Source organism: Ochotona curzoniae, unplaced genomic scaffold, assembly GCF_017591425.1.
Source record: "Ochotona curzoniae isolate NIBS_2020 unplaced genomic scaffold, NIBS_Ocur_1.0 contig_3190, whole genome shotgun sequence".
Lineage (NCBI taxonomy): Eukaryota > Metazoa > Chordata > Mammalia > Lagomorpha > Ochotonidae > Ochotona > Ochotona curzoniae.
Window position 1 is genome coordinate 10,776,091 of NW_024465751.1, and position 26,276 is coordinate 10,802,366.

A 26,276-nucleotide genomic window follows, 5' to 3' on the forward strand; every position below is an offset into this window, starting at 1 on the left:
ATTACCTCAATTTTGGACGCTGCCCTCCCCCACCGACCCTCCGGGACCACACAGACAGGCTGAGGACGAATTTATGACCGAAAGCTGAACAAGGTACGTTGTCCCCCAGGCGCGCGGTCCCGAACAGGGAAGGTCCTCAGGCCACGGAGCGCCAAGAACGCAGCATTCACCTAAGTGCTCGCAAAATGAAGTCGCCTCCGACCGGAAAGTTGGAGGTCTGAAACTGTGCCAGAGTGGCCCTGGGGACTTCTTTCAGACTCCGATAAGGCTGAGCGGCGCTTGGCCTGTCCCCTGTCCCGGCCCATCCCCACGGCTCTCGCCAGAAACCCGCCGCTTTGCGGGGACCAGGTGCCCGCTAGGCAGGGAAAGAGCGGCGCGTCCCGAGGTGTACTTTTCCATTCTGCATCTTTCGGAGCGCCACGGGGGCTACCGAGTTAGGAAACAAGGATCGCCCTGTGAAAGGTTAATCCGTTCTACACAGACAACCTCTTTCCCCTTCTTCCCACCCTTCTTCCCTCTGGTCCCTACTCCTCCCCCGCCCCATGCAAACTGGAAAGGGAGTGGGACAGCCGGGGACAGCCCGGCTTATTTTACTTTTCCGTGAGAAGCTTGCTTCTTGCTTGGACTTCAAAGGGTTAAGCGATCTGGTCGTCTGAGCTCCAAGGGTCCTCCACCAACTTCGTGCAGCTACCAGCCTCGCTCGGCCACTCCCCCCTGCCCCGGGCCTCCCCCTCTCCTTGGCACTCCCCGCACCCGGTTAAAGTGTCAGGCTGGCTCTGTCTGGGCTCAGCTCGGCTCCGCGCGCGAGCCTTCCAGCCTTCACTCGTGCCAGGGGTGCCTACAGCCCCGCGGTGGCACTGGAGGGCTGAGCGCGCATCCCTGGGCTCCAGCGCCGGCGCCCCGGGGCAGGGCGTGCGTGGGGACCGCGCGGCGCGCTCGGGCGGCCGAGCTGCCCCGGAGCCAGTTCCAACGTGGCACAGCGCAAGCTGGCGCGGCTCCCCCCAGGGCGGCGGGGCCACCGTCCGGTGGAGAGTGAGGGGCTCCATCTTAAACACGGGGCGAGGGCGAAGGGCCCGCAGGAGCCGGGACAGCGGGAGGAGAGAGGTCAGGGGCTGAGGCAGGCTGCATCTTCCACACCTTGGGCGGAATTGGTCTGTCTGGTTCCCGCCCAGGGCGCGCGCCAGGGCTCCGACCTAGGTCCCCGCAAACGGGCGGGCAGGTTTGAAAGGAGCGTCTGTGTGAGGGTGAGAACGGGAGGTTTTTTTTTTTTTTTTCTTTCTTTCTTTTTTTTTTCCTGGCCCTGGAAATGCAGCTGAGGAAAAACGGTGCTGAAAAGATAATTAAGGCTGGAAAGGGGATGGGAGCAGAGAGAGGCGGTGTCTGGGGAGGAGGGCTTACAAGACCCGGGTCCGGTTACACAGCCTCCGGTGCCAATTTTCACCAGTGCCACTCCTTCACCCCGCCAAACACCCGCGCTAGCACCTGGACTCCGGATACAGCTAGCCAGCCGCGCTCCCCAGGGATGGGAAAAGCCCCTGCCAGCTCCTCCCTGCCCAGTCCCCACCCATCAGGACCGTTGCTGCAGGCTGGCTCTCAGACTGGGACAGCTGTGGGGCTGAGGTTGTAATCTTGCAAACCACGTGGTGTGCCAGGGCTGGGCTTGCCTTTGACGCAACAGACAGGGGGAGGCATGATGCAATAGATCGGGAAACCCCGATTGGCTGCGCGGGGAGGCTTGATAATATACCGACTTGGAGCTCAGTGTCAGAGTAAAGTGAGGGAAGTGAGTAGATGTGCTTTGCTGGAGGAGCAAGAAGGCGGGTGAGAGGCGGCGGGACTTCACTGCCTTGGCTGAGATTTCTCTCTGCGATGCAGCCAGGTGATCGTGGAATTCTGTAGGTGTTGAGTCGGACTACGATTTTTGTAAAAAAAAAATATATATATATATACATATATATGTAATAATAATTTTAAGAAGTTTTCAGTGGTTAACGCATTCAAATGAATGATAGCAAGTTTGAAATCTAAATATGTTGTTTCTATCAATCTGAGTCTGAGATAAATACCCATTGCTACCAACCTATTTGTAGGTGAAGTTTTAAGTTGTGCTGCAGAATTGGGTTATAAAAAAACTCTTACAGTGAAAACTTTTTCTTCTTTCCTTCCGGTATGTGAAGGCTGACTCATTCCTTAGTTTACTTGTACAGCGGAGGTGTCATCTTCTGAATCCCTGTCATACGCCACCGGAAGTTGTCCTTGTAGCTTGGCGACTCCTTTGCATTTTCCATGAACGTTGAGCACTGTATAGTACCTCCCGTGAAGTGTGTGTTATCTTATGCGTGCCTCTGTGGCGCTCGGACTGTCAAGGGAAGTTGAAAGCATTCGTGGAAAATGCATATAAAAATAATGCATGGAGTTTTTAAAAATTCCAATGAATGAACTTACTTAAACTGTTATTTATTTATTTGCTTATTTATTTATGGGGGAGAGAAAGAAAGAACATATTAGCTGTCATCCATTGGTTCATCTGTGGGCTCAATTGCCTCCTGTAGCTGGGGCTGGAGTTGAGGCAAATGAGGTCGATTTCCCCAGAGCCAGGAGCTACAAATGCAATCTGGGTGTCCTGTGTGGGTGGCAAAGCAGACGCTGGACCCCATCATTCCCACTGGCTCCCACGGATTCTGAGTTGGACTGGAAGAGTCTTACATTTCAGCTTACCAAGCAGGCCCAATCTTCACCCTTTGCTCTGTTTTTCACAAACCTTGTGAAGTCTCCGTGGATCTCTCAATACCAGCTGGACATTTCTGTGTTAACACATTGAAAGTAGACTCTCATCCTTCCTATTCTGCTTTTGCTGTGTGTTGCTTGATTTAGATGCGTGAAGAAATGTAGAGAGCTGTTGAAATACGCATTCTGAGTTCCATATGGTGTACATAGCACTTAATTCTTACATTGCCAAAAAAAAAGAATCTCTACAGCTTATAAACATGCATAGATGACTAGAATGAAATTTGAGTGTCGCTCTCCACAAAGGAAGGGTGATAGGGACCTTTCTGGAAAGTAAGAATCATGTAAGAAATGAGGAAGAAACTATTATCAGTGAGCAAGTTAGTTTGGAGCTGACCATTCTGGCTAGGTCTGTTGAATAGAGCACTCTGATATTGAACACTGTAAGTATTTTTACACACAAGATGGAAAGGATTTATTTTACAATATTTTCTTGAGTATTTAAGCATATATATTTTGCTGATGCAATCATTTCATGTTCCTTGTACTGTGGGAGAAAGCCCTTTGTCCATGCATCAAAGTGGCCACCCTGGTCGGCAAAGTTACGTAACACAGTTAACATTTGAAATTTAAGATCAAGTGCTTTGTTACATTATTAACTTCCCAAGTGGTATGAAATGCAAACAATGAGTTCACACAATGGCAGAGCAGAACATAAATCTCACGTTGTCACCTGGATTATTTTCAGCTATGCACACCCGGCTGTATTCCTCCAATAGGTTACAAAGACAGCCCTGATGCAGCTGGCATGTCAACTGGCATGTCACATCTCCCTCTATAGAAAAACCACTTATTTCACTGCAACTTTTTTTTAATATTAAATTTATTTATTCTGTTATTTTATGATACAGTTCTATAGACTCTGGGCTTTTTCCCTGTCCCTTCCCCTTGTCCCCTCCCCTGCCACTGATTTCCACTATGTAGTTACAACAGTCTAGTCCTTTTGTTTTTAATCCCTTCCCCTCTAACTGGAGTTAATATATAATAAATATCATTCCACTTATATTATTGTACCTTTTGTGTTATGTATGTGAAGCTTACCTATGTACTGCTTTGTCTACAGTTTAGGGGTATGCTCGTGATATATGAATCAAATAAATAAGGTCACTCTGTGACATATTTTATTTAATTAAAGTTTATTAATGCATGTCTGATGGCTGAATACATCGCTATTGCATCTAACTAATGGAGTTAACTTATGTCTACATGATGATATGTGAGAAATGATAAGTATTGCTTCTAACATGTCTAGTTTTTTTCTGGCACCAATCTAGCCACATTACATACACTGCATCTATTCCTCAATAGCAAAGAAAGTTTTAGTAAGAAAACTCAGAAAAACTAAGTCAGGGTCAGTAAAAGTTGTTGATGGAATTTAAATAATTCTTGAATATTGCACCTCTGGGAAAGATAAAAACAATTTCATGATGTGATTTGCCATTCTTGCTGTATTTGGCTACATAGAACTTTGACCTCTGTAGATAGTTCTTAACAGCCAATGCAGTTATGTCCAGAACGAGCATTCTATGTCCAGTCCTTTTGTAATTTAATCCTTTCCTGCAAACTAAGTTTGAGATGGTGATGCTCAAGAATTAGAAGAGCAGTTGGGAAAATTGACACCCAAGGAGTTACTGGTTAATAGTGATGAAAAATGGAAGAGAAATTTGAAACTACAACTTGGGATCCAGACACCACTTGTATGGTAAGGCTTTTAAAAGTCCCATGTCCTAATCTTACCAGCATGGCTCCAAGTCCCTTCTAGGATGACTGCCATGGGACTCAGCAGGAGAAGGGCAGAGTTCAAAGCCAGAAAGGGAGAATAGCTTGGGGTTCTGTGTTTATGTGCACTGATGTGACTACTAGGGGATTTAAAGTGGGCACTTCTATTTCAGATTTCTAACTGATCACAGTAGCAGAGGAAATATATATAAGAAAGTGTAGCAATGCAGTTGAGGTAACAGGATGTTAAGCCAGTGGTTGCCAGGCTTTGTTGCATTAGACTAGATTAGGATCTCCAGAGGAAATTTTAAAACTTGCATTGCCTTGGCCACACACACTGTCAGTGAACTCAGTGTGTTATGGGAGCCACAAGTCTGTATTTTTCAGATTCAATAGTAACTGCTGTATACAACAAAGTTTTGGAATCATTAATTTTCAACATTTTGCTCAAAATGCCTTCCTAGCTCACCATTATTGGGCAGATAGCTATAATCTTGGAGTGTCTTATCAGAGGCAATCCAGCACCCACACTCCTTGAGAGCATGGCTGGTTTGTATTAACATTATCGGTTCTATTCTACATATCACAATGTGAGTTACAAGTAAAGAAAGTCTATATTCAGAAATGAGCTCTGCTGTTTATTCTATCTGACCCTGGATTGCTGTCTTTAAGTATCTCCTATCATTCTTTGTGTTTTTCTGTGTTTAAATATTGGCTAAAGAAGATGGCAGGGAAAAGAAACAAGTGTGATTTCTGTCTTAAATTATTCTTGCTTTCAGATAAAATATTGTCTGGCAACAATGACAATGATAGCAATCACTGATTATGCACATGTATCATTTTGTATGCTGAGTCATATATTCACTTTTGCTTTCCTTTCAAGTCGCAGTAACCGTGCGGAAATGTATGGTTCTCATGTTGCAAATGAGGAATCCAGAATGTGCTCTCATCTGTGACTATGATGAAGAGCCTTGGCAATGGGACATGTCATGAAACACACGTTCATGCCTTTCACAGATACTCAAGTATGAATGCATGAACATGAAAGTTATTAAAAGTCATAATTTTACACCTAAGGTTCTTAACGTTCAAAGTTATGTGTTAATTATACTGCCCATGAGCAAATGACTTAATTATAACATTCACAAGTGATTATTTGATCTCAGCTAATACAAAGCAGAATTTGGACTACAATCCATAACTCTGATTCCTACCTCACTATAGTTTCTAATTGCTAATTTAGGAACAAGGAATTAAAAGAAAGGAGACTCAGGTTAATTATTAGCAGAAAGCTAACATAATTGAAACCTAATTGTTGATCATTTCTTTTTAGATACTTAAATGAGTTTCTTCTTATAATCTAGTACTTTGTTCTGTGAGTCTATATGATGAGCCCCACCTTATAATGATGAAATTGATAGCAAGTATTACATCCTATCATTTAAAAGAATGATGAAGATGTTGTGCCAAACCAGTCTGGTTCTGAGGCTGAGTTCTCCGGAGTAGATAGTAAATGACAGATTACAATTTTAAGGATAGTTGTCTGACTTTTACTAATCTGGTTGGTACCACAGTCTCTCCCATTGAAGAAACAGGACACATGCACATGTACCCAAATCTTTAGACCCCAAATGCAAAGTACTACATCGGTTAACAGAAAATCTGTGCTCGCGGAGTGCTATAGTTCAGATTGGTAAGAATAATCTCCTTATCCATCAGGTCCAACATTTAACCTCTGAATCATAAAATTGTCCAATTGCTGCAGATGTTCTTGGGGATGACCTGCCTTTCCTCCTATCCAAAGGTCTCCTAGAGCTGGCCTGGAAATCCTCACAGATGTAAATTTTAGACATCTGAGGAACAAATTTGCAGCTGGTTAAGTAAAAGAAAAAGAAAGGAGAAAGCTGTTGGATTGGCAGTTGCTTGCTTGGCTCTCAACATACTTTTACTGCCCCTGTTATTGAGAAGAGGGGTGGGGCCTACATTGAGCAGTCTGCTTGACTGCCCAGGTCTGAATAGATTTATGAATAATTTAACCTATAGTAAGTGTCTATTATAACCAGAGCCCTGTTTTAGGTACAGGGCAGAAGTCATTGAGATACACAAGTTCCTATGGCAAAATAGTAGGCTGAAATGCTACTTAAAAATCTAGAAATGGAAGGGAAGAATTGTGTGATGGGGTAAAGAGAGGAAAGAGCGGAAAAGCAACTTTAAAAAGAAGCGGATGCTCAGACCTCTAAGAAAAGGTCATCTCACCTCTTAAAGCTTTCCCCAGATGCAATATAAAAGAAGCACTTTATGAAAACAATGACCGCTGAGTCCTCACCACTGCTGTAGGGCAAAGAGAAAAGCTGTTGTTCTTCAATGTTTTGCTGTCTGTTTAATATGAGATCAAGGGGAAGAACAGGCTCTGGTGCACAATGAATGACCTAGAGTCCCATGCCTGATAGAGAGCAGAGAACAAGACTTGATCTCTGCACATGAAGTAGTAGTGCATTTCCTATGTTGAAAGTGGATTTTTGCATGATGGCATTAAAATGAAAATTACCATTGCATGGGCAGAACCACTAAGTACTTAACTTCTGATATCTGATAAGCATTACCTACCTAAGATGGTATATGAGCCAGAAATCTCTGGGAATTGGCTGCCCACCTGAGTGAGAGCCACTTCCCATTTTTCATACTCACAGAGACATTATTTCAAAGTTCCTTCCAGATGTTATCTTATGTAATACAGTTTTATTATCCAGAGACAAAAGGATGCTATCCGTTTTGTCATGAGGATGAAAACTATTCAGCAAATCTCTCACTCTGCCTTCCAAGTAGATGAAAACAGTAAATTCATAAACACTTATTGAGAATAATTACTTGTTCTTAGGCTGTGTGGGTCATACTCCTAATTTTATGGCTTTGGATGAATAACCTAAGTGTGCAAATTCCAAACACTTAGATTCTTGGCGCATGCATAAGTTATGAGACTTATAATACATTTACCAACCAAAGTTATTAAGATTCCATAAGACCTTGATATTTTTAAAGATGTATTTGTTTACTTGAAGAGAGAGCGAGAGACAGAGATCTTCCATATTCTGGTCTACTCTCTAAATAGCTGCCATAGCTGGGGTTGGGTCAAGCCTAAGTCAGGAAGTTGGAGTTATCCCCACGTCTCCCATGTGGTTGGCAGGAACCTAAGCACTTAAGCCATCCTCTGCTGCCCTTCTTAGGTCATTGACAGGGAGCTGCATGACAGTTGGGACGGGAACTGGCACCCATTTGGTACAGCAGCATTTCAGGTGCCACAATGCCAGCTTCATGCTATTGAACCAAACAAACTGACTTCACTAACTGAAACTTCACAAATGATCCATGATTTACTAATCTGCTTGGTACCACAGTATGGTACAGTGGTTGATACCACAAAATGTCACTGACTATTAGATAACTGTGAAAATGATGAATAAGTTTACGTTCATTTGTTTGGTCAGCAAATATTTACTAAGTATCAATGATGACCCAGGTAATATTTTATGGCCTGAGTCACACTGGTAGGAGTAGATTAAAAATACACTTTACGTGTGTGTGTGTATAATAAATAGTTATCTATTGACTTTGTGGAGACTAAATTATAGACTATTAGACCATCCCATACTTGGCCTGGCCTAGAATTCTGTGGAGAGTAGCAGTAAATACTTGATAGCAAGCCCAATCACAATTTATGAGTCAATTATTGAGCTGATGCCTGTCACTGGGCAAAGTGAATTCAAATTTTATGTTTTAAATATTTATACAATGTAGATTTTAAAATCATTTTTCCAACTGGTAGTAAACCAAGATTCACCAATCCTATTGTCTAATTTCTCCATAAAGCCTTGCGTCTGACTAGGAGTATGCTTACGCAACAGTGTTTGAATTGGGGATTGTTTCTGAGAGCCTAACACATATGGTGCCCATATCTGTGAAACCGCCTTGGGGAAATTATACAGAACGCATCCTGTGTGTCACTCCCTGAGATCAGCATATTCCCTCTGCAGAGCTGGCTCCAAAATGTGCCTTTTGCCCTTTAGCCTCCACTGAGACATGGCATGTGTCACGCTGGGCAACTTATCTTGCAGAACATAAAGGCTCCGTTCTAGCCATGTTGTAGCAGTTTGCTAGTAACTTTTCTCAGGCTTGAAAAGGACATTCTGTAGACTCCTATGATGTAAGAGGGTGTTCCCACTTCAGCTGTGGCCAGCAGATGCTATGTGAACGCTCTGTGTCCATGTGTGCTGATAAAAGCAAGGAAAATGTGAATAATGGAAAAGAATAGTGGGCTTTTCTTCTTCTGGCTGTGGTGATTTTTAAATACAGACTAACCACACACTTTAGCTTTTCCCTACAAAGTGTTTTAGTCCCCTTGAAATCTTTCACTCTTGTGAGAATGACTCATATTTTGGAAATGGCAAGTTCCAAGTCTGGTGCTCCAAGCACCTTAAGGCACTGGTTAATGTACCCGGTGGGGATTTTCAGTATCCCGTCAGCTGTGTTCATTAACAGGAGTTGATGTGCTTGCTTGCCTTTTGCTTAAAACTCACCATTTCACTGTTTCACAGAAGTTGATTTTTCTATGTGTGTTATAGTTACTTGTATCAAGCTCCCATGTTACTTCTATGCGATCCTACATTGCTGCTAAAAAGAGGGCGCACATTTTTTTTAGTTACCTAATTAGCTGATATTGCATGTCACAAAAGCACTTTCACAATATTAGTTCACTGTTCTCACCACAGCCATCTCAAAGTTTTTTGATAGGTGTGACAATCTCCATTCAACAAAACAAAATAACATTCCCAGGATGGAATTCTGGTTTCCAGGCTGCTTTGCATCAATGCTGTCATATTTGTCTAGAGAACTTAGATGAAAACCACGTTAAACAAGCAAAAATTCAGAAATTGCTTCCTGTTAAAATAAGAATCTAAGACAAATAACTATGATTATTGAGTTGCTGTCTTTTGTAGGGTAGCTGAAGGATGAACCTCCCTCTCTTGGGGTACTATAATCCCCTACAACTTGTTGCTACCTAGGACAAGCCTGTGGAGGAGAGAGATTATCACGTCATCCCTTCTGTCTTCAAAGACCCTACCAGAAGTACTGTGATACAGGCTTTCCAAGGCTTTTGTGCCATGGCTGTTGCATGCAGTCCATGCTCAGAAAGGAGCAGTCACACTAAGGTTGCCTAGAAGTTCATTGTGCAGTTGCTCAGGCCTACCACAATGGCTGGCTACAGGGTGAGGAAGGTGTCCGTGTGAACAACGCCTCCTGGAGCTCAGCAACTGGCCTCTGTGACCCTCCCATCCTCTTAGCCACCACCATGATAATAGGTTCTATGTGAACATTCAGTTCTAAGTTTTGATGTGGTTAGGAAAATATAAACAGAACATCAAGCAAGATGTTTTGCAGAGTTGATTGGTTAACCAAAGTTTCCATTTAGGTTAAAACTATTGAGTTTTGAAAATTAGTTGGATTAAGAAAGGATTAAGTACAAATTATATATAAATATAACAATATTTCCAAGTTGAGACAAATGGCCATAGATAGGGACGCATTGTGCTTATGCCAATTATGTCCCTTATGGTATTTTATTCTTGAAAGAGGAGAAAAATAAAACTTCAGGGAAAAAATAAAATAAATAAAAAAATGATTACCAGGTGGCCTTTCAGTTCTCAGCACTGGAAGTGCCTTGAGAAAAACAGAAACAAATTTTGTTTTTAATTTGTTCAAAACTTTACTCCAGAGATAGCAGAAAAATTTGGATGTGAGTTCAAAATTGGTGATCAAGAGTTAAAAGCTCTTTCAGCTCAAGTGTTGTCAGTAGCATGCCAAAATTCAATATTGTGACTTTTTAACTGATTAAATCTGACGAAATTATTATGTGATTACTTTGTTCCAAAAGGGTTCCTAGTTCCCAGGATCTAAACCTGTGGTGATGGAGGATAAGGAAGACAGGAGTGTAAATCGGAAGTACAAGGGCTTTGATGAATACCTGTTCTCATGTGTAAAGAATTTTAACTATCAAAGGGGGACTTTGATTACAGAATATAATCAGGCCGCAGATTCTCTCATTTAACAGATTTTTAAAAACGCAATTAAGCCTCAGAAAAGTAAGTTCATTCACTCAATGTCACACAACTAGTTGACGAGCTAGTCCTATAGCTGATTCTCCTGAAATCCATCACCAGTCATCTGCATTGTAAGGGTCTAAATGGAAGGTTTGGCAGTGCAGATGAATTGAAATTGCATACAAGAAATTTAGTCGAATCTCCTGTGGATTTTTCACTGGTCAGTAGTGAGACAGGGAAAACATTGTGGGAGAAGGAAGATTACTGTGGGTTTTCAGAACTGTAGACTCTATACCTATCTATGACCCTGTACAGAGTGCAGCCTTAGACAACCAACCCATCATTCTGACAGCAGTACATCTAGGTTTTTATGAGTATGCTGTGGATTTCAGCAGTACCTTGCACTGGCATATGCGTCTTGAATGAGACTGTGTGAACTCTACCAGAAGATGTGTACATCCACGTTTATAAATAAAGAAATGGATATTAACAGCTTCCCCAATGTGTCTAGCCATAAGCCCTATCTAGAAAACCATGTAGATAACCGATGTGGTTAACCAGGAGTATTGTTTGATTCTGTTACAGATGCATTGTGAGAGATTTATATGTATCCTGAGAATAATTGGAACCACACTTTTTGGAGTCTCTCTCCTTTTGGGAATCACAGCTGCTTATATTGTTGGCTACCAGTTTATCCAAACGGATAATTATTATTTCTCCTTTGGACTGTATGGTGCCTTTTTAGCATCACACCTCATCATCCAAAGCCTGTTTGCCTTTTTGGAGCATCGAAAAATGAAAAAGTCCCTAGAAACCCCCATTAAGCTGAACAAAACAGTTGCTCTTTGCATCGCTGCCTACCAAGAAGACCCAGACTACTTAAGGAAATGTTTACAATCTGTGAAAAGGCTGACCTACCCTGGGATTAAGGTCGTCATGGTCATTGATGGGAACTCCGAAGATGATGTTTACATGATGGACATCTTCAGTGAAATCATGGGCAGGGAAACATCAGCCACTTACATCTGGAAGAACAACTTCCACGAAAAGGGGCCTGGGGAGACGGATGAGTCACATAAAGAAAGCTCTCAACATGTAACCCAATTGGTCCTGTCCAACAAAAGTGTGTGCATCATGCAGAAGTGGGGTGGAAAAAGAGAAGTCATGTACACAGCCTTCAGAGCATTGGGACGAAGTGTGGATTATGTGCAGGTACGTCTCCAAATTCCTGCCAGGGCAAACATACATTTACATAAAGAAGCTTTTGTATCTCTCCAGTCATATTCTATAGCCCATCCTTGTCCCTTCTGAACACACTACCTCTTTCAGTTCATCTGAAAACAGCGTGACTGTTGAAAGAATATTTTGAAAGAGAGAGAGAAAAAAAACCTTGTAAAACTGTTCAATCTACAAAAATGCTGTCCTTGTGAAATTGGTTAGAGATCGAGATTATTTTAACAGGAGACCCCTTCCTTAACTTCCTCCTTACCCCCTCACCTTTTCTGCCCTTGTAGTTCTGCCAAATTAAATCCCACATCATTCTCCACCCTCTCAAAGTCTCCAGCTTCGTAAGAAAATAGGGTGTGCTTGAGCAGAAAGGTCTTGAGAAAATCCGAGGGAAAGGCTATAACATGTTTTTCACAGGGGCTGGGCAAAATAGGAATGATGTGAAAACTTCTGACTCTAAAGAGCAAGAAATTAGATACTGAGAGAGGGAGAGTGAGAGCGAGAGAGAGAGAGAGAGAAATGAAAAGGAAAAAAAATGAGCAAAACCAAAGTGATGTTTATTTCACTCTCCAAACAGAATTACCTCACTCACTGCAACTTGACCTTTGAAAGCATTTGTGATGGTGTTTGCTCGCATGAAAATTAGACAGGCTGTGTCTCTCATTAGTTCAGTGACAGCTCACCATAGGGTTTTTCCTCTCCTAGTTCTCATGGAAGCAGCTTTTTTTTCTCTGTAGAACATTGAAAGGGACTGTGAGTTTCCCAGCTCTAATTTTCTGCAGAGAGTTTAGTTAACTTTTGGTTTTAATGATATCAGGAAAGGAGAACTTCATGGTTTAAGAAATTCGTTGGGAAAATCTGCCTCTGACAAGTGAAATGTTGGTTTTCAGAAGACCCATCCTATTCTCCTGGGGCGTTTATTGCCATGAAGTCATGCTTAGTGTGTCTCCTTGTAAGTAGATGGGAATGGACACTGGCTTTTGAGTTAAATGAATAAGATTCTAATCACAGGAATTATTAGCTGGTTGGTTTGGAGCAAGACCATCTCCCTGAATGTCAGTTTTCTGAACAGGATAAGGCGATCTCATACACAGCTTCAGGTAATTATTTCAAATCACATATGCAACATTCAAAATGTTTAGCAAATATTATAGTATTGTTGGGATGATTATAACTTTTACTGTTAATATTATTTACTATGTGGCTACCAATTCCTCAGTCAAAAAATAAAAGCAGCTGTTAATTGCCACCGTTCGTTCCAATTACTCTTTGAAGAGTTTTGAGACATGTCTTCATTGGTAGCCATCTACATGTTAACTTCACTTCAAGGGAGTAGATAGAATTTCTTTCTTAACTTTCTCCTAATTTTTCAGTGGTAGAACTCTCACGGTTAAGGTTCTTTCAGTGATATCTGGCCTGTGGGATTTCTATAGTAGTAATCTGGCCTGGACATTTTTAAAAGAAGAGATGCCTAGAGAATTTATAGATGATAGGAAGAGTGAAGCTATTGATTTAACATAAGAAAACATCAAATTTGATATTTTGCCTTCAACTCTAGTTAAAATAGTGGCCACCTTTGTCAGGTGTAATCAATATACCACCGAATGGCCTCTTCTTTCTTCTTTTGTTCAACCTGCTCCTCAAGCTTCCTTTTACTAAACTTCTTGTTTTGAGTTTTGTTTGTATCCTTGACAACTTTATGCAATGCTTCTCCAGGAAAAATAATGAAAACTGTGCAATCCTAGAGTAGCTTGCTGCTAGAGGCCTAACAAGACAAGGAAACTTCACTGTCTCAAGGCTGAAGTCAGCAGATAGAATGGCCTGAGCAGAAGGTCTGAACTAGGTCTGAATGCTTTCACGAGATGCAGCCAGTTCCAAGCATTCATACAAGAGTGAAAAGCTTTTTGCATCTTGAAACCGGTAGTTCCCTACTGCCATAACCCCATCCTCTCATCTTCTATTCTGGGTCGGCTAGGGTACAAGAGCTTCAAAACAATAGCCGTAGAAAGTCAAGGATTCCATGTGATGTGATGTGATTTTCAGGAAAGACAGGGAAGGAAGATGCAGGGTCCAGGTGCTACACTCCAGAGGAAACAGCGATAACATTGATGCTCTGTCCTCACACTTGCTGGAGAATATTGTTTAGTTTAACTGTGGTTAACTAAACACTGATTCCCAGTTGGAGCTGGCTTCCTGATGCTCATTAGCTCTTCTGTCCACCCCCTCTGGGTCTTGAGTGTCTTGCTTGTTGCTCTCATGACCTATTATTTCATACCATCTCTTTCTTCCCAGTACCATGTCCAAACTCCTCCCTGCTTAACTAGTAACAGATGACCTTGCCTCCTACTGAAGAAAATATCAAAATGCTGGTCCTGCATGCCATCAGCTTTGCTCTCATCTGCTTGCACCATTTGAAGATTACCTAAGTTCATTTTATTTCCTATAGAACAGGCTTTATGAGTTGCCATCTCCCTTCCATCTGTCTTAGCTTTGATTTCTGGCTTTCTCTTCCAACTCTAATCTTGATTTGGTAACTGTTCAAATGTGCCGATATGACTCCCCAGTGAGGCCTCCATCTAAGGGAAAGCCAGGGTGGGAACAAATGTGTCTAATGGTGCAGGTGGCTGCTGTTAGAAAATACAGATGTGCAGAAAAGTGAGAGAGCAAGAAAGGAAGATGAAGGAAGCGAAAAGCAAAAGAGGGGAGTAGGGAAGGATTTCCAAGATTCAATTTATTTTCTTCAGTTTGTTTTCTTTGCAAAAATAAAGGACATGATTCTCTCCTAGCTAGGTCTGACTTATGATAGGGCTAACCTTTTACAGTGTTCAAAGTGATATTTATGTTGGCTTTTTAATTGGTGAAAGTAGTATATATTTATAGAGGTGTGTTTTCAAAATATGAAAGGCATATGAGCAAAATGAAAATGACCTGCAACAAACACATGACAGAAACAGGAATATCTTCTAAAGCACATGTTCTTTTTTTTATTTTAAAAAGGATTTTGGATTATATTTACTTTTATCATACCAGTTTAGTTCTACATGTCACGTCAAAAAGACAAAATGCCTTTTGATATCTAGGTTGTATAATTGCTTATCCGGATTTCTTTTCATTGAACATGCCTATGGTGACTTTAAATAATCATCAGCCTCTGGGACAAAAGCAAAAATCACCCCCTGAAATGTGCACTACCCAAACAGAAAACGTACAATAAACATGAGCATTTTTTCTAGAAAGGAAGATTATTGGAAGCCATTTTATTCCTAGTACAATATAGCAACATCCCAGGTATCTAGATTTTTTTTTAACTAGGGTACCAAAGGACATTGTCTTCATAATAATACAATAATACTGTTGTCCCTTGTTACTTAAGGATTCTGCATTTGTACACTTGTTTACTTAGTAACACTTGCCTGTCACCCACAAATCAATACTTCTTTTAAACGGGTGGCCATCTGCATGCATGTGTCCAAAAAAATGGTTAGTCATTCAATACACATGTTCCAGATGAGGTCGAACAAGGTGATGTTTTGCTTTCTTCTTTACATTTTTACACTGCAGACAGTTGTCCTCTCACGGTCTACTCAGTGCTGTTTTTCATACTTCTGTGCCCTGTGCTGGTGATGTAGCTGCTCACACTAGCTGCCAAGTTCAGTGCAGAAGTTCTGCTAGTGTCCCTCAGCCCAAGAAGGCTGTTCTCTGACTCACAGAGGATAGCTGGCTTTAGTTAGGTGTGAGTGGCCTTGTGGTTTGGTGTGCGTCCCACATAGGTGTTTCAACGATGCATGTCGAAACAGGTGCAGATGAGACGAGACTGATTCTGTATTGATCAGTAACAATGTGGACATCCGAAACTCAGAGGAACTTAGGATTGTATTAGACTAAGCGATTTTCAGTGTTCTGTAATTCAGCTGCAGCGATATATGCCATAGTCCTTACCATGAAGGCATTCACATAGTCACTACCATGAAGGCATGTGCTATTTCACTAAGTCTATTTCTCTACACAGGCAGAAAACCTAAGCGACTAGGTTAAGATTGAGAAGAGCATGTTTCTTTCTATTCTTCACATTGGAGGATAAGATGAAGCAGGCACTGAAATGAGGAAATCCAAATCCAAGACCCTGTCCCCTTGCCCTGGGCCTGACCAAGTGAATCTTCAGTGGAGCTGATAAAAGAGATGCTCTATCTCCAAGATGCTCTTGAGCTCTGACTCATTTTTTAAAATTCTGATATAGTAATTCTCTGATATAGTAATTCTTTCTTTCTGTTTTTTAAAGATTTATTTTTATTTTTATTACAAAGTCAGATATACAGAGAGGAGGAGAAACAGAGAGGAAGATCTTTCCTCCCCAAGTGGCCTCAATGTCCTCAGTTGAGCTAATCCAAAGCCAGGAGCCAGGAGCATCTTCTGGGTCTCCCACACAGGTGTAGGGTCCCAAGGCTTTGGACTGTCCTCAACTGCCTTCCCAGCCACAAGCAAGGAGCTGGATGGGAAATGGGCCTGCCAGGACATGAACCGGTGCCTATATGGGATCCCAGGACCTGCAAGGCAAGGACTTGACCCCCTGGGTTACTGCACCAGGCCCTATTCTTTCTAACAAAGTGCTGAAACTGTTGGAGTAAGATCAAAATCAAATGAAGAAATATCAGAATTTTCTTCTCATTTATCATTGCTATCATGTTTCTCTTAATCAGATTTTTAATCTGCCCTTTTCCCTAAAATTGGATTTTGTACCTTAAGCCTTTATTTAAATGCCAACACTGCAAATTTCCTGATACTCATTTGAGTGATAATTCCAAATACTGGGAATAAGGCTGTTTTGTGGCTTGGGCATTAAAGGCAACGTTTGGCTTCCCACTTATTCAGTTGGATTATCAATTTTGCAATGCACTTTCTAATTTTTAATTCATATTCATGCTTACAGAGAAGTTCCAGTTATCCAGGCATCCAAACAGCAAATTCAGGATTTGTAAAAAGTGAAGTATCGCACAATCTTGACAAATTCCTAGGAATTATGCGTAATTGGTATTTACACACTGCAGACCTTTGATTCTCTTTTTGGCTATAGGAGACGTGCTAAGTTGTCTGCAATATCCTAGCTGTGAAGGGAGATGTTTCTGTCCCCATTCTTTGGTTTCCTTATTTTCTGTATGAATTTAGTTCCACAAAAGTTACCAATGATCTGCATTCCTTTCTTTTTTTTAACAATGTAATACTTTTGAATCTAGATTTAAAAACAACATTTGTCATTTACATGTATATATTTGCAAAACAAAAGATTATGTTTCTGTTTTAATTAGTCACACATTCAACAACTTCTATGCTAATTAACTTGCTCAGTCAAGATGCAAGGGACCTTTCTGTGACTACAGTGGGTACAGAGTCCCACGCTTTGCTGCGTGATGAGCTTTTACATATTGTACCACAAGGGTACCCTCTAGGACATAGATGAATCATTGTCAGCTGGAAGATACTCGCTAATTACTTCTTTTCCTTTCCTTACTTAATAATCGACTACTCCTGAGACTTCTGAATTGTTGGTTCAAGAATTCGACTTGTTTGATTTAAATTTGTTCAATATTGGATGAGGCGTTGGTGTCCCTCTTCCAGAGTGAGTCATAGCTTATTTAAGGTAATTGTCAAACAGACTGTTTCTCTTGGGACTAGCATCCTAAATTTGTGCCTCTGGTTTGCATTTATTATTTCTAAGTATATGTGACTTTTCCATATGGAGCATTTAGTGCGAAGTATCTATTGGTGAGTGCTTTGCGTATATTATCTCATTAACTAACCATTACAACAGGCTTATGTGATGGATGTTATTATCTGTAATTTTCACCTGAGGGATGTGAGTTTAGGGAGATGAAGTAAGAACTCTTAGGGAGTTTATCTAAGGGTGTAGTCCAAGTTTATGTAACTGGTAACTGGTGGGTTGAAATGCAGCTCAGTTTGTTTTCAAAGCATAATGCAACTTGTTGTTTTACATCCAGGAGTATGTCTTCTCTAGTATTAATGCTGTTTGAATTTCAGAAAGAACAATTCATCTTTTGTTTCCTGGTAAATAACTATTTGCACATTTTTCTTGTTATTCTGGCACTTACCATTTTTATTTAAAGAGAAATCTGTTGTAGGTGTGTGAGATTTCCATTTACTTTGTGCTTAAGTTGTGGCAGGGACCAAAAATCAATTCCATACTTTAAAAATGAGTAATGTTGGGCCTGGAGCGGTAGCCTAGTGGGTAAAATCCTTTCCTTGTATGTGCCAAGATTTCATATGGACGCTGGTTTGTGTCCTGGCTACCCCACCTCCCTTCTAGCTCCCTGTTCGTGGCTTGGGAAAGCAGTCAAGGGATGGCCCAAAGCATTGGGAGCTTGCACCTGCATGGGAGACCCAGAAGATGCACCTAGCTCCTGGCTTTGGATTGGTTTGGCTCCAGCCATTGTGGCCATTTGGGGAGTGAACCAGTGGACAAAAGAACGTTCTTTTTATCTTCTTCTCTTTACATCTGCCTTTGGGGGAAAAAAAAGGTCATTGGGTCCAATTAAAATGAAAAATCAAGGTTAAGGTGACTTGCAAAGGTTAAGGTTTGAGCCTCATAGAAGACAGTTGATGGCAGCAAGAGCTCGGACTTGTTAGCAATCTGTTTCCTAACCAAAGGGAGTGAGAACAGCTACGATTTATTCTCACTACACTAGGGATGAATTCCTTCTGATAGTACAGGAGGCCTGATGAGTGTCCACCAATCAACCTGAAGAAAACAGCACACCTAGGTAGAATATTGAGACTTGACATTTGAGACATGGATTTCAAGTTTGAAGGCAATTGGAAGAACAAATAAATTAACTTTGCGCTCATTGAGACAGTTTGGAATGAATATGCATGCTGTCAGGTTTTTTTTCTCTGTTGAGCCATTTGTTTATGGTAATGTTTGCCATGCTAGTGCAGGAATAGATTAACTCACAGAGTATAAAAATGTTCAGGACTTGTATGTTGTGCTAATGGTACGCTTTCCTGCAGGATGCGTCACTAACGTGGCCTGGCGAAGCTAAGTGTCCTGTTCAAGGTTGCGGATGCTGCTACAGATCTGAAAACTGTCATTTAACTTTCTTGATTCTGTGGGCACTTGTTCTTAAAATAGGCAGAATGTGATTGAAGAAAATCTCGTATATTATATTCTACTCTTTTTGCAATAATCCTATGAAGATGAAGTAACTTAAAATGATAGAATTAAAATTAGGGATTTCAAGCACACTTTGCCTCAAATTTGCTCTTATTTTATGATATCTGAACCCTCCTCCAATGATGAATTATTCTGAATCCAGAGAGGGCAGACTTTTGAAGGCAAATGGAAGTGTGCCAGATAGTAAATACTCTTTTGTGGGCCAGGCAGTTTCGCAACTTTGCTGTTGGAGTGGGGGAAGAAGCCATAGATAATTTGTAAATGAACAGATTCCACATTCCAATATGGCCACGTTCCAATAAAACTTTATTTGTGGAACTGAAAGTAGAAACTGTCCTAAGGTGATCATTACCCCCTAGATACCTGAATCCAAAGAGCACATTGTGCTCAGGAATAAGTATAAACAACCTGTGCCAATCAAAAAATCAATAAAATAAATACAATTTGAATTTCCCAAAATTTTATGTATTATATAGTAAGTTTGTTTAGATTTTCTAATTATATTTGAAGATATAAAATCAGTCTTAGCATATTTTCCAAAGCCAAGTGAGACTGCTAATGACCTGTAGGCTTTAGTTTGCCATCCCTGTTTTATTTTTATTTATTATTTTTAATTAAACATTTTTTAAAGATTTATTTTATTTTTATTGGAAAGTCAGATATACAGAGAGGAGGAGAGACAGAGAGGAAGATCTTTCGTCCGATGATTCACTCCCTAAATGACCACAATGGCCGGTGCTGTGCTGACCCAAAGCCAGGATCCAGGAGCTTCTTCCAGGTCTCCCAAACTGGTGCAGGGTCCCAAGTCTTTGGGCCATCCTCAACTGCTCTCCCAGGCCTCAAGCAGGGAGCTGGATGGGAAGTGGAGCTGCTGGGATTAGAACCGGCACCCATATGGGTTCTGATGCGTTCAAGGCAAGGACTTTAGCTGCTAGGCCACGCTGCTGGGCCCGCCAACCCTGTTGTAGATGGGGAAAAAAACATGGATGTTAATCTTGGCTGGAAGAGTACAGCCTGTCTTATGCCTGTTAGTTGATGATTTTGTGGTTAAGGCTGAAGTGGCTGGTCTCTCCCAACAATATGTTTTTGTCTTGCCATTTCCACTCATTTTCTTCAAAATTTGGTGGCCTTGCTTCATTTTCATATATCCTAGTGATAAATTATTAGCTGGTGGTCATGTGGTTTCTGCAAAATAGAGTGATAATCTTTGTGTCCATAAAGATGTTTCAATTTGTTCTGTTTCCTGCATGGAAATCATTTCCAGTAATTTTTCCTCATGTGAGGTTCAGCTCTGCATAAACTGCTGTCTCTCTCGCACAGACTCTAGCATAATGCTAAATAGCTAACATTCATGAAACTGCACAGTTGTTACTCGGCAAGGGGACCACTGGGAATCTGCTCCCACCGCCGAGATTTCAAGAAGAGCCATTTTGCCTTTGTGCCTTGAGAAATGACTGGTACTGCTGTTTGGGAATACGCACGCTTTTATACACTGACAGACACTCATTTTTTCTACTCATTTTCCTACCGCCAAACAACATCCAGAAACTGTTTTAAAAGTATTACATTTCTTTACCTAAAACCTCCTCCCGAGAGGTTTCTGAGCGTTTCCCCTGTGACACATCTCAACTCCCATGCGAACAATCTGTGCCTGTCTTCTGCCGGTTGCTCCTTGGAAACAGGGAGGGGCAGGACCCAATTTAAATACGCAGAACCTCTGAAGTCTGGCTCAAGTTACTTCAAAGAGACAGCTCCCCTGGCTTTGCTTGTGCTCACAAGCAGGCTACAGTTATTTCACTACTAATTCTGGATTGCTCCCTTCCTGTTGTTTTAGGGTATTTTTTTTTAAGCTTTCTGGTTTTACCATTTCCAGCTTGAGTCAATAGACCATAAACTCAGGATGTTGGAGTCTAAAGGTGGGTTGGACTCTGCCTTCACCTTTCTCTACCCTCATTACATGTCATTCCAGGTCTCCTGGCCAAGTTAGCCTTGTACAAACCAGAGACAGAGAAGGATTAAGAAAGGCAAAACATCATCTTCACATCAAGTTGTCTAAACTCCTGGGCAAAGGATGCTTGGATTCAGCCACAAGCATTAGTAAAATCTTACTTTCTGCTATGAAGCAGCAGTGTCTACTGTTCGTTCTCATGCCCCTTTCTTAAATTAGAAGAGGCTGTATTGAAATGCATGGAGTTCCAAAAATAAGCTCCAAGTTGATAGTTATTCAAAAATGTACATTTCTAAGTCAAATAAAATAAAAGACCCCCAAATCACCTCTCTGCCAAATTGTTATAATTCATTAAATCAGTGGAGGGGAGAATGGTTGACGTAAATCCATCTTCTATGACAGGATGTTCCATCAACTTTCTAGGTTATAAGGTCCAGTAGTGCATCGCTATTTACATCGTAAATGCTATTTACATCAGTATTTTTATTAACATAAAAATCCTTTGGAAAAATAATAACCTGTTAGTGAAACTGAGACAAATACGGCAGCATCTGAGATTTCTTAGGTAGCAATGCAAGATCATCTTATGCATATCTGAAGTTCACTTCAACTATGAGCTTTTACACGGTTACGGGTTGACTAGCTTCTGTTTGTGTTTTCATTCAACACTGGCCAGCCACATTCTGTCTGTCATACAGAGCATTTGGGAGTACTGCTAAGGTAGTTACTTTTGGGATAAATCAGCTTCCTCTTTGATTCAACTAGCAGAGAGGGACTTGATGACTTGATGACAGAATAATGGAAGCTACAGCAAATAGTCTCTGCCACTCATATTGATTAAGTAGAGGAGGATGTCAAACTGGTTCCTCATGTGTCAATTCTGATCACATTTTGTCTGTTCTATTCTTGCTGCGTTCAGCAGAGAACAGTACATCTCATGGGATGGCCATTTGTCCTACCTTGTTAAGTAGCATATAACGTATGCAGAAGAAGGCTGGCTCCGTTTGGATGCTGTCTGGGACTAAGTGTGTCATGTAGTCCTGGGAGGGATAATTGTGAAGCCTGGTTCTTGAGACATAAGCCCTATTCTCTTTAACACCTTCATTAATTACACACATGGTATTTTGGCTTTTTTCATTTGTTTCAGTCTATCAATAATTCCATGCAATCATATGTTAGGCTGGAAGGAACAGTGTTATTTAACTCTCCACCCCATTTGGCCTCCGTTAGAGAAGTCTTTCAGGGATATTCAGGTATAGACTAATTTCCATAATCTTGGTCTGATGGATAAATGTGTTTGTTGGTTTACATGCAGGTTGTTTTTAAGAATGGCGATTGGCATTCCTGGAAAAGCTTAAGGGGATTTACAATTGCTCTTAAAGCTGAAGGGCTATGTGAGCACTTGGTACTCCCCAAATGACAGCTTGTTCCAGAGCCATCAGTCACCTGGAAGAGAATGGTCATCTGCCTTTCGTTAACCATGTTGAAATGGTGGTGGGGTGATCACTGTTTGAGTGTTCTTATTCTTCACATCTGAGGTATAAGTTGTTTAAAATCCTTATTAAGAGCAAAGCAGTAGGAAAAGATTGACGTGGCATTCTCCTAGGACTGAGGTGTTACCTAAGCCATGAGACTTCCCTTGACAAAACTGAGTACACGGATGGCAAACTGAGACAAACTGACATCCTATAAGATGCACCCAGCACATCCTTTTAGCTGCCCACCCAGCAATGTCACCGAGTATAAACAAAGGCCTTGCTGTTTGTAATCAGCTGTGGTTGCTCAAAGTTTTGGGACAAATTTTGGGACACTGTGACACTTGCTTCATGAGGACCTGAGAAGAGCTGAATGGTATCCAGTACGTATCCCCAGTTGACTGCATGTATTGTGCTTATGGTTCTTGCTTTTCTTTAAATAATTTCTTCTGGTTTTCCACTCAGGTTTGTGATTCAGATACCATGCTTGACCCTGCTTCTTCTGTGGAGATGGTGAAAGTTTTGGAAGAAGATCCCATGGTCGGAGGTGTTGGGGGAGATGTCCAGGTATCTATGTTTTTAATGTGTAAGACAAATTGAATAATACTTTTACTCATTGATTCATATTATATATTGATACACACCAACTCTATGTTGAATATTTTTATGGGTACAAGAGATATATTAAATATGAAAATATACTTTTCCCATCTTATTGAGAAAGTTTAGGATCACCTAGCTTTGTCCTGGGATATAGTCCTTGTCTATATTAGCTGATGAGTTATAGATAACATAAAACTTCAAAGTAAAGAACTGGGCCCAGCATGGTAGCTTAGTAGCTAAAATCCTCGCCTTGCACATGCTGGGATTCCATATAGGTGCTGGTTCTAAGTCCAGCAGCCCAGCTTCCCATCCAAATCCCTGTTTGTAGCCTGGGAAGGCAGCTGAGGACGGCCCAAACCCTTGGGACCCTGCACCTGCCTGGGGGACCCTGAAGAGGCTCTGGGCTAATGGCTTTGTATTGGCTCAGCTCTGGCCATTGCGGCCCTTTGGGGAGTGAATCATCAGATGGGAGATCTCCTCTCTGTCTCTCCTCCTCTCTCTCTGTATCTGACTTTGTAATAAAAATAAATAAATCTTTAAAAAAAAAAGAGTAAAGAACTAGAATACAGATCATACATCTTACTCTCTTCCCTCTCTCTACATAGAAATAAATACATATAAAGTATATTTCATATATATATATGAGATTTTAGTGATTTGAAAAGCCAAGTTACAGGGAGAGAAAGAGACAGAGAAAAAATGATCTTCCCATTCACTGGTTCCCTCCAGAGGGCTGTAATGACATGGGCTGAGCCTGGCTGAAGCCAGCACCAGCAGCCAGCTAGCCCATATAGATTCCAGGTACAAGTGGTCAGGCTGTTCTCAACTGCTCTCTCAGGCAAATTAGCAGAGAGTTGGATCAGGAGTAGCGTAGTGGTGTCTCAAACCAGTGTTCATATGGGATAGGCTTAACCCATTATGCCACAGCACTGGCCCCTACTGTGTGTTTAAAAACTGCTCAATATATAATTGATGAGAAAGTCCCAACCGGAAAAACAACAGAAAAAAACCTCAAATTTATACTGGGAAGAAAGGCAAAGGTTAAGTGGGCTTTTAAATGTGAATAATCCCATTCTTTTCATTTAATCAGTGGAGAAATATTTTAATGAAGCAAATAGTGAAAGTCATTCAAAGTCCACAGGATGGAAAAATGAGCATGTGAAAATATGTAAATTCCATAAAAACACGAGGTTAGATTTTAGCAAAAAGTGAGAAATACACAGAAAGTTGACTTCAAAAAGTTCAGATGTAGAATTGCAATATATCTGATTTTGTGTATGCATATTGATAATGAAGGCAATTAAATTGCATTGTACAGGACAAAGAAATAGCCTTGCAATGAAAGATGGCCTGAAAATTTCAGGTGAAAATGGAGCAGAATTGAGACAGTAGGAATCAGATAGTGATATTTGCAAGAAAAGTGTACAATTTTCAGCAATCTATATAAAGCATTATTCTAGGATTTAGATTTTGCAAGTTTGCTAGAGCAAATTCTCTGTCACTGGCATTGCCAAAACGAGTGCACAGGAGGAAGAAGGAAAATTAACATTTAAGGACTGGACAAATTGGTACTTAACCACAGCAGAAAAGGACTTGAACTCAAAATCCTCAAATATTACATGAAAAGAGTACCTGGGTAAGGATTAATGGAGTAAAGACTAAACCTAAAGATGCCATCTCAATATTATAGCATAAAAACCAGGACAAGAATGAAAGACAGAAAGACAGAAAGAAAAAAAGACAGAAAGACAGAAAGAAAGAAAAGAAAAGAAGAGGGAATGATAAACTTATAAAAAATACCTAGAATCCCAACCACACATATACACCTAGATTATCAATCACATCTAGCAATAGAGAGCCAGAGAAAACAAAATATAATGATGACAAAATGAGGAAACAAGTCAAAATATGGAGACCCAATAACAAATTTCACAACAGGTAGAAAATTGAGGCTTATGTTTTCTTGGTACTTTTAGGTAAAGCTTACATTTTTCTTTTTCACGTTTTTCATCTTGTTGCAGATTTTAAACAAGTACGATTCCTGGATCTCCTTCCTCAGCAGTGTGAGATACTGGATGGCTTTTAATATAGAAAGGGCTTGTCAGTCTTATTTTGGGTGTGTTCAGTGCATTAGTGGACCTCTGGGAATGTACAGGAACTCCTTACTGCATGAGTTTGTGGAAGACTGGTACAATCAGGAATTTATGGGCAACCAGTGTAGCTTTGGCGATGACAGGCATCTGACAAACCGGGTGCTGAGTCTGGGCTATGCAACAAAATACACAGCTCGATCCAAGTGCCTTACTGAAACGCCTATAGAATATCTCAGATGGTTGAACCAGCAGACCCGTTGGAGCAAGTCCTACTTCCGAGAGTGGCTCTACAATGCAATGTGGTTTCATAAACATCACTTGTGGATGACCTACGAAGCCGTTATCACTGGATTCTTCCCATTCTTTCTAATTGCCACAGTAATCCAGCTCTTCTACCGTGGTAAAATTTGGAACATCCTCCTCTTCTTGTTAACTGTCCAGCTAGTTGGTCTCATAAAATCATCTTTTGCCAGTTGCCTTAGAGGAAATATCGTCATGGTCTTCATGTCCCTCTACTCAGTGTTATACATGTCAAGTTTACTTCCCGCCAAGATGTTTGCAATTGCCACAATAAACAAAGCTGGGTGGGGCACATCTGGAAGGAAAACCATTGTTGTTAATTTCATAGGACTCATTCCAGTATCAGTTTGGTTTACAATTCTCCTGGGTGGTGTGATTTTCACCATTTATAAGGAATCTAAAAAGCCATTTTCAGAATCCAAACAAACAGTGCTGATTGTTGGAACGTTGGTCTATGCATGCTATTGGGTCATGCTCTTGACGCTGTACGTGGTTCTCATCAATAAGTGTGGTCGGCGGAAGAAGGGACAACAGTATGACATGGTGCTTGACGTATGATCTTACGTCGATGGATCTTTGCAATCGCAGGCGCAGACACACACAACACCTTAGTTCCTCGAGGGGCTGAACAATTAGGTGGCATTAAATGATGCCACCAAAGGAGACGTATCAGTGCTGCTGGGACTTGAACAAAGACGTTTCTATGAGTTTATTTTGATTCTGCCAAAGTAAAATGAAACAACAAGAGGAAGAAACTCAGATTTAACCTGTTATTTCTATGAAAATGGGAGGAATTACTTGTTTATGCACTTTTTCCCTACGGTGCATCCACCTGACAGTATTTTG

At 41.0% G+C, this 26,276-nt stretch overlaps 1 protein-coding gene across 2 annotated transcripts; it reads left to right on the forward strand.

Moving 5' to 3' along the window:
- On the forward strand, positions 1-26,276 carry HAS2 (hyaluronan synthase 2). 2 transcript variants are annotated; one of them, XM_040979459.1, is made up of 4 exons: positions 1-93; positions 11,187-11,813; positions 22,900-23,001; positions 25,059-26,276. In XM_040979459.1, exons 2-4 carry the CDS (start codon positions 11,187-11,189, stop codon positions 25,986-25,988), a joined length of 1,659 nt encoding a protein of 552 aa, XP_040835393.1. In that variant the 5' UTR covers positions 1-93; the 3' UTR covers positions 25,989-26,276. The 2 variants fall into 2 exon arrangements, with proteins under 2 accessions (XP_040835393.1, XP_040835392.1); XM_040979458.1 differs by lacking the exon at positions 1-93 and adding an exon at positions 1,690-1,895 and having other exon boundaries at positions 25,059-26,162.